This window comes from Oncorhynchus keta, chromosome 5 (assembly GCF_023373465.1).
Source record: "Oncorhynchus keta strain PuntledgeMale-10-30-2019 chromosome 5, Oket_V2, whole genome shotgun sequence".
NCBI classification, from domain to species: domain Eukaryota; kingdom Metazoa; phylum Chordata; class Actinopteri; order Salmoniformes; family Salmonidae; genus Oncorhynchus; species Oncorhynchus keta.
The window spans coordinates 37180882-37199111 of NC_068425.1; the positions used below are offsets into that span (position 1 = coordinate 37180882).

At 44.6% G+C, this 18230-nt stretch overlaps 1 protein-coding gene and 2 long non-coding RNA genes across 11 annotated transcripts in view; 2 read left to right on the forward strand and 1 right to left on the reverse strand.

Annotated features, from left to right (window-relative positions):
- prkar1aa (protein kinase, cAMP-dependent, regulatory, type I, alpha (tissue specific extinguisher 1) a) overlaps positions 1 to 18230 on the reverse strand; it is a 43281-nt gene that overhangs the window by 1235 nt on the left and 23816 nt on the right. For 3 of the 8 annotated variants that reach the window (XM_052519823.1, XM_052519824.1, XM_052519822.1), the window contains exons 3-9: positions 11348 to 11557; positions 10950 to 11041; positions 10761 to 10822; positions 10538 to 10584; positions 6094 to 6252; positions 5555 to 5615; positions 2312 to 2433 (exon numbers count right to left, since the gene is read on the reverse strand). In XM_052519823.1, the coding sequence (XP_052375783.1) occupies positions 2312 to 2433; positions 5555 to 5615; positions 6094 to 6252; positions 10538 to 10584; positions 10761 to 10822; positions 10950 to 11041; positions 11348 to 11557 (753 nt within the window). Of the gene's footprint in view, positions 1 to 2311; positions 2434 to 5554; positions 5616 to 6093; positions 6253 to 10537; positions 10585 to 10760; positions 10823 to 10949; positions 11042 to 11347; positions 11558 to 13087; positions 13102 to 15092; positions 15253 to 18230 lie in introns of those variants that run through there. The other 5 variants (XM_052519828.1, XM_052519827.1, XM_052519829.1 and 2 more) reach the window with 4 other exon arrangements.
- Positions 3075 to 18230, forward strand: part of LOC127930270 (uncharacterized) — a 26450-nt gene continuing 11294 nt past the window's right edge. The window contains exons 1-3 of the long non-coding RNA XR_008137608.1: positions 3075 to 3094; positions 3291 to 3354; positions 5396 to 5467. This is a non-coding gene — a long non-coding RNA (uncharacterized LOC127930270). The remainder of the gene's footprint in view (positions 3095 to 3290; positions 3355 to 5395; positions 5468 to 18230) is intronic.
- On the forward strand, positions 8647 to 10023 carry LOC127930271 (uncharacterized). Of its 2 annotated transcripts, XR_008137610.1 has the most exons (6): positions 8647 to 8689; positions 8745 to 8800; positions 8922 to 9033; positions 9147 to 9370; positions 9516 to 9627; positions 9683 to 10023. It is a non-coding gene; the product is annotated as an uncharacterized LOC127930271 (long non-coding RNA). The 2 variants fall into 2 exon arrangements; XR_008137609.1 differs by having other exon boundaries at positions 9516 to 10023.

Here is an 18230-nt window from a genome sequence, read left to right on the forward strand (position 1 = left end):
CAGACAGACCCTGCATCTCAGTGACAGCAGAGACACTAGACAGACCCTGCATCTCAGTGCAGAGATGAGTCACTCAGACCCTGCATCTCAGTGGACAGAAGAGAAAGACACCTACAGACCTCAGGTTCTCAGTGCTAGAGGACAGTCACTACAGACCCTGGTTCTCAGTGCTAGAGGAGTCACTACAGACCCTGGTTCTCAGTGCTAGAGGAAGTCACTACAGACCCTGGTTCTCAGTGCTCTCAGAGAGTCACTACAGACCCTGGTTCTCAGTGCTAGAGGAGTCACTACAGACCCTGGTTCTCAGTGCTAGAGGAGTCACTACAGGCCCTGCAGACCCTGGTTCTCAGTGCTAGAGGAGTCACTACAGACCCTGCATCTCAGTGGTAGAGGAGTCACTACAGGCCCTGCATCTCAGTGGTAGAGGAGTCACTACAGACCCTGGTTCTCAGTGCTAGAGGAGTCACTACAGACCCTGCAGTGGTACACTACAGACCCTGGTTCTCAGTGGTAGAGGAGTCACTACAGACCCTGCATCTCAGTGGTAGGGAGTCACTACAGACCCTGGTTCTCAGTGCTAGAGGAGTCACTACAGGCCCTGGTCTCTCAGTGCTAGTGCTAGAGGAGTCACAGGCCCTATCAGTGGTAGAGTCCCTGGTTCTCAGTGCTAGAGGAGTCACTACAGACCCTGGTTCTCAGTGCTAGAGGAGTCACTCAGACCCTGTTTCTCAGTGCTAGAGGAGTCACTACAGACCCTGGTTCTCAGTGCTAGAGGAGTCACTACAGACCCTGGTTCTCAGTGCTAGAGGAGTCACTACAGACCCTGGATCTCAGTGCTAGAGGAGTCACTACAGACCCTGGTTCTCAGTGCTAGAGGAGTCACTACAGACCCTGGTTCTCAGTGCTAGAGGAGTCACTACAGACCCTGCATCTCAGTGGTAGAGGAGTCACTACAGACCCTGGTTCTCAGTGCTAGAGGAGTCACTACAGACCCTGGTTCTCAGTGCTAGAGGAGTCACTACAGACCCTGCATCTCAGTGGTAGAGTCACTACAGACCCTGGTTCTCAGTGCTAGAGGAGTCACTACAGACCCTGGTTCTCAGTGCTAGAGGAGTCACTACAGACCCTGGTTCTCAGTGCTAGAGGAGTCACTACAGACCCTGGTTCTCAGTGCTAGAGGAGTCACTACAGACCCTGGTTCTCAGTGCTAGAGGAGTCACTACAGACCCTGGTTCTCAGTGCTAGAGGTCAGTGGTTCTAGTGCTAGAGGAGTCAGACCCTGGTTCTCAGTGCTAGAGGAGTCACTACAGACCCTGGTTCTCAGTGCTAGAGGAGTCACTACAGACCCTGGTTCTCAGTGCACTACAGACCCTGCATCTCAGTGGTAGAGGAGTCACTACAGACCCTGGTTCTCAGTGCTAGAGGAGTCACTACAGACCCTGGTTCTCAGTGCTAGAGGAGTCACTACAGACCCTGGTTCACTCAGTGGTTCTCAGTGGAGTCACTACAGACCCTGGTTCTCAGTGCTAGAGGAGTCACTACAGACCCTGGTTCTCAGTGCTAGAGGAGTCACTACAGACCCTGGTTCTCAGTGCTAGAGGACTACAGTCCCTGGTTCTCAGTGCTAGAGGAGTCACTGGTTCTCAGTGCTAGAGGAGTCACTACAGACCCTGGTTCTCAGTGCTAGAGGAGTCACTACAGACCCTGGTTCTCAGTGCTAGAGGAGTCACTACAGACCCTGGTTCTCAGTGCTAGAGGAGTCACTACAGGCCCTGCATCTCAGTGGTAGAGGAGTCACTACAGACCCTGGTTCTCAGTGCTAGAGGAGTCACTACAGACCCTGGTTCTCAGTGCTAGAGGAGTCACTACAGACCCTGGTTCTCAGTGCTAGAGGAGTCACTACAGTCCCTGGTTCTCAGTGCTAGAGGAGTCACTACAGTCCCTGGTTCTCAGTTCTAGAGGAGTCACTACAGTCCCTGGTTCTCAGTTCTAGAGGAGTCACTACAGTCCCTGGTTCTCAGTTCTAGAGGAGTCACTACAGTCCCTGGTTCTATTCCAGGCTGTATCACAGTGGTCTAAGGCCCTGCATCTCAGTACTAGAGGAGTCACTACAGACCCTGGTTCCAGTCCAGGCTGCATCACAACTGGCCATGGTTGGGAGTCCCATAGGGCGGCGCAAAATCGGCCCAGCGTCGTCCGGGTTTGGCCATCATTGTAAGTAGGAATTTGTTCTTAACCGACTTGCCTAGTTAAATAAAAGGTTAAATCAAATCCCAAAAGACAGCCAGCATATTGCAGAGATAAATCCTACCTCCAAGATAATGAAGAACTCATCTCCAGGTTCACCCTGAACCACGATCTTCTGTCCGTCTTCAAACTGAACGTTCTCCAGAGAATCAGCTACCGTCAGCCTCTCCCACTTGTCTAGAGACTCTGTAGAGGATCACACACTAAAGTCAGCCTCTCCCACTTGCCCAGACTCTGTAGAGGATCACACACTAAAGTCAGCCTCTCCCACTTGTCTAGGGAATTTGTAGCTGGCAGATGTTGATACACACACTGGCCACAGGGAGGCGCCACACATCACCACTCACTCAACACAGCAGAGGGGGAATGACAGGAAAGATCACAGGCCAAGTTTGTTTGTAGCGACTCGAATCCATACATACCCACCTATAGGTAGGTAAATAGGTAGGTAGGTAAATAGGTAGGTAAATAGGTAGGTAGGTAAATAGGTAGGTAGGTAGGTAGGTAAATAGGTAGGTAGGTAAATAGGTAGGTAATAGGTAGGTAGGTAAATAGGTAGGTAGGTAAATAGGTAGGTAGGTAAATATGTAAATAGGTAGGTAGGTAAATATGTAAATAGGTAAATAGGTAGGTAAATATGTAAATAGGTAAATATGTAGGTAGGTAGGTAAATAGGTAGGTAGGTAGGTAAATATGTAAATAGGTAAATAGGTAGGTAGGTAAATATGTAAATAGGTAAATAGGTAGGTAGGTAAATAGGTAAATAGGTAGGTAAATAGGTAGGTAAATAGGTAGGTAAATAGGTAGGTAGGAAGGTAAATAGGTAGGTAGGAAGGTAAATAGGTAGGTAGGAAGGTAAATAGGTAGGTAAATAGGTAAATAGGTAAATAGGTAGGTAAAAGGTAAATAGGTAGGTAGGAAAATAGGTAAGGTAAATAGGTAAAACAGGCAGGTAGGTAAATAGGCAGGTAGGTAAAATAGGCAGGCAGGTAAAAGGCAGGTTAAATAGGTAGGAAAAGGAAGGTAAATAAATAGGTAAATAGGTAGGAAGGTAAATAGGTAGGTAGGTAAATAGGTAGGTAGGTAAATAGGTAGGTAGGTAAATAGGTAAATAGGTAAATAGGTAGGTAAATAGGTAAATAGGTAGGTAAATAGGTAAATAGGTAGGTAAATAGGTAGGTAGGTAGGTAAATAGGTAGGTAGGTAGGTAAATAGGTAGGTAGGTAGGTAAATAGGTAGGAAGGTAAATAAAATAGGTAGGTAAATAGGTAAATAGGTAGGTAAATAGGTAAATAGGTAAATAGGTAGGTAAATAGGTAGGTAAATAGGTAAATAGGTAGGTAAATAAATAAAAATAGGTGGGTAAATAGGTAAATAGGTAGGTAAATAGGTAGGTAGGTAGGTAAATAGGTAGGTAGGTAAATAGGTAGGTAAAAATGGTAGGTAGGAAGGCAAATAGGTAGGTAAATAGGTAGGCAAATGGGGTAGGTAGGTAAATAGGTAGGTAGGCAAAAGGCAAATGGGCAGGTAAGGGTAAATAGGTAGGTAGGAAGGCAACAGGTAGGTAAAGGGTAAAGGTAGGTAGGTAAAGGTAAATAGGTAAAATAGGTAAATGGGTAGGTAAGGCAAATAGGGTAGGAAGGTAAATAGGTAGGTAAAGGTAAATGGGTAGGTAGGAAGGTAAATAGGTGGGTAGGGGTAAATAGGTAGGAAGGTAAATAGGTAGGCAAATAGGGTAGGTAAATAGGTAGGTAGGAAGGTAAATAGGTAGGTAGGTAGGTAAATAGGTGGGTAGGAAGGTAAATAGGTAGGTAGGAAGGTAAATAGGTAGGTAGGAAGGTAAATAGGTAAATAGGTAGGTAAATAGGTAGGTAAAATAGGTAGGTAGGGGTAAAAGGCAGGTAAATAGGTAGGTAAAGGCAAATAGGTGGTAAATAGCAAATAGGCAGGTAGGTAAATAGGTAAAAGGTAGGTAGGCAAATAGGTGGAGGTAAATAGGCAGGCAGGTAAATAGGTAGGGTAAACAGGCAAAGGTAACAGGTAGGTAAATAGGTAAATAGGTAAATAGGTAAAATAGGTAAATAGGTAGGTAAATAGGTAAAGGCAGGTAGGTAACAGGCAAATAGGCAGGCAAATGGGTAAATAGGCAAATAAGGTAAATAGGCAACAGGTAAATAGGCAGGGTAGGTAAATGGGTAGGTAAAAGGTAAATGGTAAATAGGTAGGTAAATAGGTAAATAGGTAGGTAGGCAAACAGGTAAATAGGTAGGTAACAGGCAGGTAGGGAAGTAAATAGGTAAAGGTAAATAGGTAGGTAAATAGGGCTAAATAGGTGGGTAAAAGGTAAATAGGTAAATAGGTAGGTAAATAGGTAACAGGTAAATAGGTGGGTAAAATAGGTAGGAAGGTAAATAGGTAGGTAAAATAGGTAGGTAGGTAAATAGGGGTAAATAGGGTAAATAGGTAAATAGGTAAACAGGTGGGTAAATGGGTAGGTAATAGGTAAATAGGTAAAAAATAGGGTAGGTGGGTAAATAGGTGGTAGGTAGGTAGGTAAAATGGGTGGGTAAATAGGTAAAGGCAGGTAGGTAATGGGTAGGTAGGTAAATAGGTAGGTAAATAGGTAAATGGGTAGGTAAATAGGTAAATAGGTGGGTGGGTAAATGGGTAGGTAGGTAAATGGTAGGTAGGTAGGTAAATGGGTAAATAGGTAAAAAATAGGTAAAAATAGGTAAATAGGTAGGTAAACAGGCAAATAGGCAAGGCAACAGGTAGGCAGGCAACAGGCAGGCAGGCAGGCAACAGGCAGGGGCAGGTAAATAGGCAGGTAGGCAACAGGTAAAAACAGGGGTAGGTAAATAGGTAGGCAGGTAGGTAAATGGGTAAATAGGTAAAGGTGGGTAAATAGGTAAATAAATAGGTGGGTAAATAGGCAGGTAAAATGGCAGGCAGGTAAATAGGCAAACAGGTAGGCAGGCAACAGGCAGGCAGGTAGGCAAATGGGTAAATAGGCAACAGGCAGGCAAATGGCAGGCAAACAGGCAAAAGGCAGGTAAATAGGCAGGCAGGTGGGTAAATGGCAGGCAGGTAACAGGGGCAAATAGGTAGGTAGGTAGGTAAATAGGTAGGTAGGTAGGTAAATAGGTAGGTAGGTAGGTAAATAGGTAGGTAGGTAAATAGGTAGGTAGGTAAATAGGTAGGTAGGTAAATAGGTAGGTAGGTAGGTAGCATGTTGTTAGACTGTTCTCCAACTGTTTGAACAGCTTGTTGGTTGGAGTCATCATGTGTAGAATGTGTAGGTCCTCACCTAAAATGGACACCTTGCTGAGGAATTCCTCATACATCTTACGCTTTCTCAAAGTGCTTCCCTGAAAGACAGAGAGAGAGAGCGAGAGACACAGAGAGTGAGAGACACAGAGAAACACACAGAGACAGAGCATGTTAAGTCCCATAATAACAGCCAAATGTGTACTAACTGTGTTCAGATTTAGCCCCAGACATCTGGTATTCCTACCATTGTTAGAGATGCTGAACTGACACCGTGTGGCGGCTCAGTAAACTATATGGAGCTGATTTGTTCAAATCAATGTCGCCCAATAATGTTGTTGCCGGGGAAAATAACACCTCATAACATTGTAGAATTATCATATATCTACATAGAGCTGAATTAACTCATTCTGCCAGTCAGCCAGCCAGCCAGCCAGCCAGCCAGCCAGCCAGCCAGCCAGTCAGCCAACCAGCCAACCAGTCAGCCAGTCAACCAACCAACCAGCCAGTCAGCCAGCCAGCCAGCCAGCCAGCCAACCAGCCAGCCAGCCAGTCAGCCAGCCAGTCAGCCAGTCTCACCATGAGTATCCTCCTGTAACTGTCCCTGTCGATGCCCCACAGTTTGACGTTGCTCTTGGCTCGGACCGTGGCGGCCCTGGGGGTCCCATAGATCAGGGCAAGCTCGCCAAAGCTGCCCCCCTCCCCAATATTGGTCACCCACTCATTGTTCACATACACCTGTGTGAGAGAGAGGCGAGAGGCGGGAGGGAGAGAGGAGGGAGAGAGAGAACAACAACCTCACTGATGGAAATAGCTTTCCCTACAGTATGAACTTCTGTCAGTATTTTGTCTTACAATATAATGGATTTTTAACAAACAGATGTACCACTATAGACCATAGACAGGTAGTCTGTACCACTATAGACCATAGACAGGTAGTCTGTACCACTATAGACCATAGACAGGTAGTCTGTACCACTATATAGACCATAGACAGGTAGTCTGTACCACTATATAGACCATAGACAGGTAGTCTGTACCACTATATAGACCATAGACAGGTAGTCTGTACCACTATATAGACCATAGACAGGTAGTCTGTACCACTATATAGACCATAGACAGGTAGTCTGTACCACTATATAGACCATAGACAGGTAGTCTGTACCACTATATAGACCATAGACAGGTAGTCTGTACCACTATATAGACCATAGACAGGTAGTCTGTACCACTATATAGACCATAGACAGGTAGTCTGTACCACTATATAGACCATAGACAGGTAGTCTGTACCACTATATAGACCATAGACAGGTAGTCTGTACCACTATATAGACCATAGACAGGTAGTCTGTACCACTATATAGACCATAGACAGGTAGTCTGTACCACTATATAGACCATAGACAGGTAGTCTGTACCACTATATAGACCATAGACAGGTAGTCTGTACCACTATATAGACCATAGACAGGTAGTCTGTACCACTATATAGACCATAGACAGGTAGTCTGTACCACTATATAGACCATAGACAGGTAGTCTGTACCACTATATAGACCATAGACAGGTAGTCTGTACCACTATATAGACCATAGACAGGTAGTCTGTACCACTATAGAGACCATAGACAGGTAGTCTGTACCACTATAGACCATAGACAGGTAGTCTGTACCACTATACAGACCATAGACAGGTAGTCTGTACCACTATATAGACCATAGACAGGTAGTCTGTACCACTATAGACCATAGACAGGTAGTCTGTACCACTATATAGACCATAGACAGGTAGTCTGTACCACTATATAGACCATAGACAGGTAGTCTGTACCACTATAGAGACCATAGACAGGTAGTCTGTACCACTATAGAGACCATAGACAGGTAGTCTGTACCACTATATAGACCATAGACAGGTAGTCTGTACCACTATAGAGACCATAGACAGGTAGTCTGTACCACTATAGAGACCATAGACAGGTAGTCTGTACCACTATAGAGACCATAGACAGGTAGTCTGTACCACTATATAGACCATAGACAGGTAGTCTGTACCACTATATAGACCATAGACAGGTAGTCTGTACCACTATATAGACCATAGACAGGTAGTCTGTACCACTATAGAGACCATAGACAGGTAGTCTGTACCACTATAGAGACCATAGACAGGTAGTCTGTACCACTATAGAGACCATAGACAGGTAGTCTGTACCACTATATAGACCATAGACAGGTAGTCTGTACCACTATAGAGACCATAGACAGGTAGTCTGTACCACTATATAGACCATAGACAGGTAGTCTGTACCACTATATAGACCATAGACAGGTAGTCTGTACCACTATAGAGACCATAGACAGGTAGTCTGTACCACTATAGAGACCATAGACAGGTAGTCTGTACCACTATAGAGACCATAGACAGGTAGTCTGTACCACTATATAGACCATAGACAGGTAGTCTGTACCACTATATAGACCATAGACAGGTAGTCTGTACCACTATATAGACCATAGACAGGTAGTCTGTACCACTATATAGACCATAGACAGGTAGTCTGTACCACTATAGAGACCATAGACAGGTAGTCTGTACCACTATAGAGACCATAGACAGGTAGTCTGTACCACTATAGACCATAGACAGGTAGTCTGTACCACTATATAGACCATAGACAGGTAGTCTGTACCACTATATAGACCATAGACAGGTAGTCTGTACCACTACTAGAGACCATAGACAGGTAGTCTGTACCACTATAGACCATAGACAGGTAGTCTGTACCACTATATAGACCATAGACAGGTAGTCTGTACCACTATATAGACCATAGACAGGTAGTCTGTACCACTATATAGACCATAGACAGGTAGTCTGTACCACTATATAGACCATAGACAGGTAGTCTGTACCACTATAGAGACCATAGACAGGTAGTCTGTACCACTATAGAGACCATAGACAGGTAGTCTGTACCACTATAGAGACCATAGACAGACATAGACAGGTAGTCTGTACCACTATATACCACTATATAGACCATAGACAGGTAGTCTGTACCACTACTAGACCATAGACAGGTAGTCTGTACCACTATAGACCATAGACAGGTAGTCTGTCTAACCCTACTGTACATAACAGATGTACCACTATAGACCATAGACAGGTAGTCTGTACCACTACTGACATAACAGATCTGTACCACTATAGACCATAGACAGGTAGTCTGTCTAACCCTACTGTACATAACAGATGTACCACTATAGACCATAGACAGGTAGTCTGTACCACTACTGTAGACCATAGACAGGTAGTCTGTACCACTATATAGACCATAGACAGGTAGTCTGTCTACCACTACTAGACATAACAGATGTACCACTATAGACCATAGACAGGTAGTCTGTCTAACCCTACTGTACATAACAGATGTACCACTATAGACCATAGACAGGTAGTCTGTCTAACCCTACTGTACATAACAGATGTACCACTATAGACCATAGACAGGTAGTCTGTCTAACCCTACTGTACATAACAGATGTCTGTACCACTATAGACCATAGACAGGTAGTCTGTACCCTACTGTACATAACAGATGTACCACTATAGACCATAGACAGGTAGTCTGTCTAACCCTACTGTACATAACAGATGTACCACTATAGACCATAGACAGGTAGTCTGTCTAACCCTACTGTACATAACAGATGTACCACTATAGACCATAGACAGGTAGTCTGTCTAACCCTACTGTACATAACAGATGTACCACTATAGACCATAGACAGGTAGTCTGTCTAACCCTACTGTACATAACAGATGTACCACTATAGACCATAGACAGGTAGTCTGTCTTCCCTACTGTACATAACAGATGTACCACTATAGACCATAGACAGGTAGTCTGTCTAACCACTACTAGACCATAGACAGAGTGTACCACTATAGACCATAGACAGGTAGTCTGTACCACTATAGACCATAGACAGGTAGTCTGTCTAACCCTACTGTACATAACAGATGTACCACTATAGACCATAGACAGGTAGTCTGTCTAACCCTACTGTACATAACAGATGTACCACTATAGACCATAGACAGGTAGTCTGTCTTCCCTACTGTACATAACAGATGTACCACTATAGACCATAGACAGGTAGTCTGTCTAACCCTACTGTACATAACAGATGTACCACTATAGACCATAGACAGGTAGTCTGTCTTCCCTACTGTACATAACAGATGTACCACTATAGACCATAGACAGGTAGTCTGTCTAACCCTACTGTACATAACAGATGTACCACTATAGACCATAGACAGGTAGTCTGTACCACTATATAGACCATAGACAGGTAGTCTGTACCACTATAGACCATAGACAGGTAGTCTGTACCACTATATAGACCATAGACAGGTAGTCTGTACCACTATAGACCATAGACAGGTAGTCTGTCTAACCCTACTGTACATAACAGATGTACCACTATAGACCATAGACAGGTAGTCTGTACCACTATAGACCATAGACAGGTAGTCTGTACCACTATATAGACCATAGACAGGTAGTCTGTCTTCCCTACTGTACATACAGATGTACCACTATAGACCATAGACAGGTAGTCTGTCTTCCCTACTGTACATAACAGATGTACCACTAGACCATAGACAGACCACTATAGACCATAGACAGTCTGTACCACTATATAGACCATAGACAGGTAGTCTGTACCACTATAGACCATAGACAGGTAGTCTGTACCACTATATAGACCATAGACAGGTAGTCTGTACCACTATAGACCATAGACAGGTAGTCTGTACCACTATATAGACCATAGACAGGTAGTCTGTACCACTATATAGACCATAGACAGGTAGTCTGTACCACTATATAGACCATAGACAGGTAGTCTGTCTTCCCTACTGTACATAACATATGTACCACTATATAGACCATAGACAGGTAGTCTGTCTTCCCTACTGTACATAACAGAAAACAGGGACGTACATCCATCTCTCCCTGGTCAACGACGTAGAAGTTGTCTCCCTCGTCACCTGGTGGAAAACAACAGCTGTGAGACCCACTCTGACCCAGCAGTAATGATGGTCATGTGATCATGTTGGAACGACAGCCAGGAGATTGTTCCTGGACAGGCCACAAATTTTATTTTTATTTTTTTTAAACTTTCCCATGACTTCACCCCAAAGTGGAAAAAGGTCAAATGTCATACCTTGCTGAATGACCGTCTCCCCGGTGATGTAGGTGACAGAAAACATGGCGTCAAAGATGTCGCTGTGAAGAGCGGAGGGAGAGGTGGTCGACACGGTGACAGGATCAACATCACACACTGCTTTCACTGCACAGCACCAGGAGAACACTAATGGTTTAGCACACAACAACCCGCGAACACAGTTCGTACCTTCTCTCGTTGTCGTCCAGGTGAGCAAACAGCACGTTCTTCTCGATGGCTTTAGCCAGGGCGGCCATCGTTTTGTAGTCTTTAGGAATAACCTGCAGGAGGCAGAAAGGAACGGCTTCATTGATCACAAAGCAAACTGCCTTCAGTCGTTAAGGTTATTATTGATCATTATTGAAGTAGTGGCCGAGGCCCGATTCTCCACCCTTCTCCTGAAGTGTACACTCCTACACTTTATCTGCATGGACTTTACCATGGTAAAGCCAATGCTTTACACCCCCCAATCCTATGCTTTTAAATGCATGATGGGTAAAGTGCAAGGTGACACTTGTGGAAAAGGGTGGATGATCAGGAAGTAGCCTAGAAGAAGTTGATAGTAATAACTGTAGGTTCAGGTGCACCTGTAGCGATGCGTGATTGGCTGAGGGCTGACCCCCCCTGACCTTTCTGACGTAGGAGGCGGCGTCTTCCTCTGTGTAGACCTCGGCGCTGATGGCACCGCGCCGCCGCCGCCCCTTCACCACGGGATTCATGGGAGGAGACACCTCATCCTCACGGGAGTCGGAGCGAGAGTTGGACTTCTGCTGCTGTAGGATCTGCTTAGCCTCCTCCTGGTGAGGGAGGGGGTCAGTTATAGTAGAATAGAACAGATCTTCTGCTGCTGTAGGATCTGCTTAGCCTCCTCCTGGTGGGGGGCTCAGCTTAGCCTCCTCCTGGTAAGGGAGGGGGGTCAGTTATAGTAGAATAGAACAGATCTTCTACTGCTGTAGGATCTGCTTAGCCTCCTCCTGGTGGGGAAGGGGGGGTCAGTTATAGTAGAATAGAACAGATCTTCACGGTTCCAAAATTAACCTGGGGCTTTACCTACCCAGACCCGATATACATAGATAATAATACGGAGGTCCGCTTTGACCCCCCTTCGGACCCAAAAACAATTAGACACGCCCCCTATAGACCTGGTCGGATCCAGAGCCGGTCCGATCAGAGTGAAGGAAGCAACAGTTAAATACATTTTTTAAATGCTTCTTTATTAGCCGGGTGGTGGGAGAGACGAGAGACAGCATAAAAACCAAGCTGACCTGAGCTATAGTAGACCAATTGCTTGCCATAGCTGGTTAATTTATCATCGACTAGGATTATATTGTACCCAGTCTAAACTGCATCTAACCCGGGAGAAGCTAGTTTAGCTAGCTAGGCTAACTGAGGCTGCGTGACCTTTCTCATCCTACATTTACAAACAACAACAACTCCATTCAGAATATGAAGTAGCAGCCTGCCTGTTGGCTCCTGGTCGTTGTAGCCCACCTTTCACTTCTAATTCAGTCTTCCGTTGAGTAAATATCTCCTAACTTTTGCCCCACACAGAGCGAGGCTCTACGACCATAGTCTATTGGCACTTTGATGACTTCTGATTGGCCAACAACAAGCTACAGACGTAAAACTCCACATTTGTGAAAAACAAGAGCAGCATCTCCTCCTCCCTTATTTAGGAGCACCTGCACACAATGAAGGATTCTAGAACTCCTATTACCTCCAAAATGGTCCATTGTGCTCCTAAATGTCAGTGTGTTTGCGCACCAACATCTTTCCAACTTAGGCTCCTTGTAAAAAAAAGGCCAGTGTAGAGCCCTGATACAGAGCATTCAGAAAGTATTCAGACTCCATGACTCTCTGGAGATCCTCTCAAGCTCTGTCAGGTTGGATGAGAAGTGTCGCTGCACAGCTCATCTTCAGGTCTCTCCAGAGATGTTAAACCGTGTTCAAGTCTTGGCTCTGGCTGGGCCACTCAGAGACTTGTCCCCAAGCCACTCCTGCGTTGTCTTAGCTATGTGCTTCGGGTCATTGTCCTGTTAGAAGGTGAACCTTAACCTGCTCCAGAGCAGACTGGGGTGTTCATCAAGGATCTCTGTACTTTGCTCCATTCATCTTTCCCCTCGATCCTGACTAGTCTCCCAGTCACTGCAGCTGAAGAACATCCCCCACAGCATGATGCTGCCACCACCATGCTTCACCATAGGGATGATGCCAGGTTTCCTCCAGACGTGACGCTTGGCATTCAGGCCAAAGAGTTCAATCTTGGTTTCATCAGACCAGAGAATCTTGTTTCTCACGGTCTGACAGTCCTTTAGGAGCCTTTTGGCAAATTCCAAGCGGGCTGTCATGTGCCTTTCACTGAGGAGTGGCTTCCATCTGGCCACTCTACCATAAAGGCCTGATGGGTAGAGTGTTGCAGAGATGGGAGAACCTTCTAGAAGGACAACCATCTCCACAGAGGAACTCTGGGCTCTGTCAGAGTGATCATTGGGTTCTAGGTCACCTCCCCGACCAAGGCCCTCCCCCCGATTGCTCCTTTTGGCCAGGCGCCCATCTCTAGGAAGAGTCTTTGTGGTTCCAAACTCCTTCCATTTAATAACGATGGGAGGCCACTGTGTTCTTGGGGACCTTCAATGCGGCAGACATGTTTTGGTTCCCTTTGTGCCTCGACACAATCCTGTCATCGAGCTCTATGGACAATTACTTCAACCTCATGGCTTGGTTTTTGGCTCTGACATGCGCTGTCAACTGTGGGACTTTATATTGACAGGTGTGCACCTTTCTAAAACATGTCCAATCAATTTAAATTTTACTACATTTTCTCCGATCAAGTTGTAGAAACATCTCAAGGATGATCAATGGAAACGGGATGCACCGGAGCTCAATTTCAAGTTTCATAGTAAAGGGTCTGAATACTTATGTAAATAAGGTTTCTGTTTATTATACATTTGCAAAAATAAATAAATGTAAAGACCTGTTTTGGTCATTACGGGGTAGTGTGTGTAGATTGATATGTAATCCATATTAGAATGAGGCTGTAATGTAACAATGTGGAAATAGTCAAGGGGTCAGAATACTTTCCCAATGCAGTGTAGTTGTAGAACAGTATAGAATATATCAGTATTTACCTTCTTAGTAGAGAACAGAGTAGAATAGAGCTCTATTACTGTATACCCTTCTAGTGGGGACACAGTAGAATAGAGTATTACTGTATACCCTTCTAGTGTGGAAACACAGAGAGAATAGAGCTCTATTACTGTATACCCTTCTAGTGGGGACACAGTAGAATATAGTATTACTGTATACCCTTCTAGTGGGGACACAGTAGAATAGTATTACTGTATACCCTTCTAGTGGGGACACAGTAGAATAGAGTATTACTGTATACCCTTCTAGTGGGGACACAGTAGAATAGAGTATTACTGTATACCCTTCTAGTGGGGACACAGTAGAATAGAGTATTACTGTATACCCTTCTAGTGGGGACACAGTAGAATAGAGATTACACCCTTCTAGTAGGGACACAGTAGAATAGAGTATTACTGTATACCCTTCTAGTGGGGACACAGTAGAATAGAGTATTACTGTATACCCTTCTAGTGGGGACACAGTAGAATAGAGTTTACTGTATACCCTTCTAGTGGGAACACAGTAGAATAGAGTTTCTGTATACCCTTCTAGTGGGAACACAGTAGAATAGAGTATTACTGTATACCCTTCTAGTGGGGACACAGAGAATAGAGTATTACTGTATACCCTTCTAGTGGGGACACAGTAGAATAGAGTATTACTGTATACCCTTCTAGTGGGGAACACAGTAGAATAGAGCTCTTTACTGTATACCCTTCTAGTGGGGAACACAGTAGAATAGAGTATTACTGTATACCCTTCTAGTGGGGACACAGTAGAATAGAGTATTACTGTATACCCTTCTAGTGGGGAACACAGTAGAATAGAGCTCTTACTGTATACCCTTCTAGTGGGAACACACAGAACACATACCCTTCTAGTAGGGGACACAGTATAGATGGAGTATTACTGTATACCCTTCTAGTGGGAACACAGAGAGTAGAGTACTCTACTGTATACCCTTCTAGTGGGAATGTTATGTTTCTGTACATACAGCTCACACTACAGAGACCTGGGGACACACAGAAGATAAACACAGAATATAATAGAGTTGTATTACTGTATACCATTAGAGCAGAATAGGTTTGGACTTTTCTGTCCACTTTGAGATGGATACTTGTCTTTGTTTACAAATATCAGCAGAGACACACACACACACACATGACCCCGCCCACCTAGACTCACCTTCTCCAGCCTATAAACAGAAGTACTCTCTGAGGAAGGCCATGGGTCTGTCTGGCCGGGAGGTACATAGCTGTACGATGCAGTCCTTCAACAGCTGTTGGATGTTATGTTTCTGTACATATAGCTCACACTCCCTCAGACTCCTCTCCTCCTCACTGAGAGTACTGCCCGACGCCATCACACTCACAACCTATTGACCTGGGGACACACACAGACAGAGATAAACACAGAGAAAACACATGCACAGGGAGAGAGGTGTAGTGTTTTATAAACAGAGAGGAGAGAGAAAAGCAGGTGTAGAGGAGAGGGGGTAGTGTTTTATAAACAGAGAGGAGAGAGAAAAAGCAGGTGTAGCAGGAGAGAGGGGGTAGTGTTTTATAAACAGAGAGGGAGAGAGAAAAGCAGGTGTAGCAGGAGAGAGGGGGTAGTGTTTTATAAACAGAGTGTAGCAGGAGAGAGGGGGTAGTGTTTAATAAACAGAGAGAGAGGAGAGAGAAAAGCAGGTGTAGCAGGAGAGAGGGGGTAGTGTTTTATAAACAGAGAGAGAAAAGAAAAGCAGGTGTAGCAGGAGAGAGGGGTAGTGTTTTATAAACAGAGAGAGGGAGAAAAGCAGGTGTAGAAAGAGCAGGTGTAGAGAGAGAAAGAAAAGCAGGTGTAGCAGAGAGAGGGGTAGTGTTTTATAAACAGAGAGAGGGAGAGAAAAGCAGGTGTAGCAGGAGAGAGGGGGTAGTGTTTTATAAACAGAGAGAGGGAAGAGAAAAGCAGGTGTAGCAGGAGAGAGGGGGTAGTGTTTTATAAACAGAGAGAGAGAGAGAAAAGCAGGTGTAGCAGGTGTTTCATAAACAGAGAGAGGGAAAGAAAAGCTGGTGTAGCACGAGAGAGGGGGTAGTGTTTATAAACAGAGAGAGGAGAAAGAAAAGCTGGTGTAGCAAGAGAGGGGGTAGTGTTTTATAAACAGGTGGTGTAGCAGGAGAGAGGGGGTAGTGTTTTATAAACAGAGAGAGAGAGAGAAAAGCTGGTGTAGCAGGAGAGAGGGGTAGTGTTTCATAAACAGAGAGAGAGAGAGAGAAAAGCTGGTGTAGCAGGAGAGAGGGGGTAGTGTTTTATAAACAGAGAGAGAGAGAGAAAAGAAGGAGAGAGGGGGTAGTGTTTTATAAACAGAGAGAGAGAGAAAAGCAGGTGTAGCAGGAGAGAGGGGGTAGTGTTTTATAAACAGAGAGAGAGAGAAAAGCTGGTGTAGCAGGAGAGAGGGGGTAGTGTTTCAGCAGAGAGAGAGAGAGAAAAGCAGGTGTAGCAGGAGAGAGGGGTGTTTTATAAACAGAGAGAGAGAGAGAAAAGCTGGTGTAGCAGGAGAGAGGGGGTAGTGTTTCATAAACAGAGAGAGAGAGAGAAAAGCAGGTGTAGCAGGAGAGAGGGGGTAGTGTTTTATAAACAGAGAGAGAGAGAGAAAAGCAGGTGTAGCAGGAGAGAGGGGGTAGTGTTTCATAAACAGAGAGAGAGAGAGAAAAGCAGGTGTAAGGAGAGAGGGGGTAGGTGTAGCAGGAGAGAGGGGGTAGTGTTTTATAAACAGAGAGAGGGAGAGAGAAAAGCAGGTGTAGCAGGAGAGAGGGGGTAGTGTTTTATAAACAGAGAGAGGGAGAGAGAAAAGCAGGTGTAGCAGGAGAGAGGGGGTAGTGTTTTATAAACAGAGAGAGGGAGAGAGAAAAGCAGGTGTAGCAGGAGAGAGGGGGGTAGTGTTTAATAAACAGAGAGAGGGAGAGAGAAAAGCTGGTGTAGCAGGAGAAAGGGGGTAGTGTTTGATAGAGAAGTAGAAACAGAGGACAGTGAGGAGAAGAGAACGTGAGGGTGTAGAGATAAAAAGAGAGCATAATGATAAACAGAGTGAAGGAGGGAGACAAACTTAACAAGTGGATGAAAAGTGGGTAGAGAGGACAAAACATGATTGGTTTAGAGCAAGAGTGGGCATTTTGAGAGAGAGTAAGAGGGGAGAGCGAGGATGGATAAACTCCCATATCTATTGGGTGAAATACCACAGTAGCAAGATTTGTGACCTGTTGCCACAAGAAAAGGGCAACCAGTGAAGAACAAACACCATTGTCAATACAACCCATATTTATTTATTTTCCACAGAGTGAAAGAGAAAGACTTGACACAAAGCTCCATTGTATCATAGCAACTCAAAATCTCAGGATAGTCGTGGACCACACCGCTGAACCAACGGACTAAACTCACTCGCATTCAACGGACATTGCAATGCATTATGTGGCAATCAGAATTAAATGTATTTATAAAGCCCTTCTTACATCAGCTGATATCTCAAAGTGCTGTACAGAAACCCCGCCTAAAACCCCAAACAGCTCCCAAAAACTCCCTAGAAAGGTCCAAACCTAGGAAGAAACATATATTAGAACCAGGCTATGAGGGGTGGCCAGTCCTCTTCTGGCTTTGCCGGGTGGAGATTATAACAGAACATGGCCAAGATGTTCAAATGTTCACAAATGACCAGCATGGTCAAATAATAATAATCACAGTAGTTGTCGCGGGTGCAACAAGTCAGCACCTCAGGAGTAAATGTCAGTTGGCTTTTCATAGCCGATCATTAAGAGTATCTCTAAAGCTCCTGCTGTCTCTAGAGAGTTGAAAACAGCAGGTCTGGGACAGGTAGCACATCCGGTGAACAGGTCAGGGTTCCATAGCCACAGGCAGAACAGTTGAAACTAGAGCAGCAGCACGGACAGGTAAAGTTTAGTTCACCACATTCGCCAACTCTCCTTATATTGCTAACGTTAGTAGGAGAGAGTGTGAAAGCTACAAAACCATGACAGCAGCAGACAGGCATGTGACACCAGGGTGCAACGGAATTTTTCATAACCTGAGTTATAGTGTGTGTGTGTGTGTGTGTGTGTGTGTGTGTGTGTGTGTGTGTGTGTGTGTACCCTACTGTATACTGAAAATGAGAATTAAACATCGACAAAATATGAAGATATTTCAACTTGGAGAGAGATGTCCATAATACCTATAAAATCAATCAATTTGGGACTTTGTCAATTATAAAAATGAAATTGATCACATATCTTACAAGGGCAAACAAACTCAACTTGAGTCAACGACCTCCATAGATAATGTAAACTGGTGAGTGTTGGCAAGACACCCAAC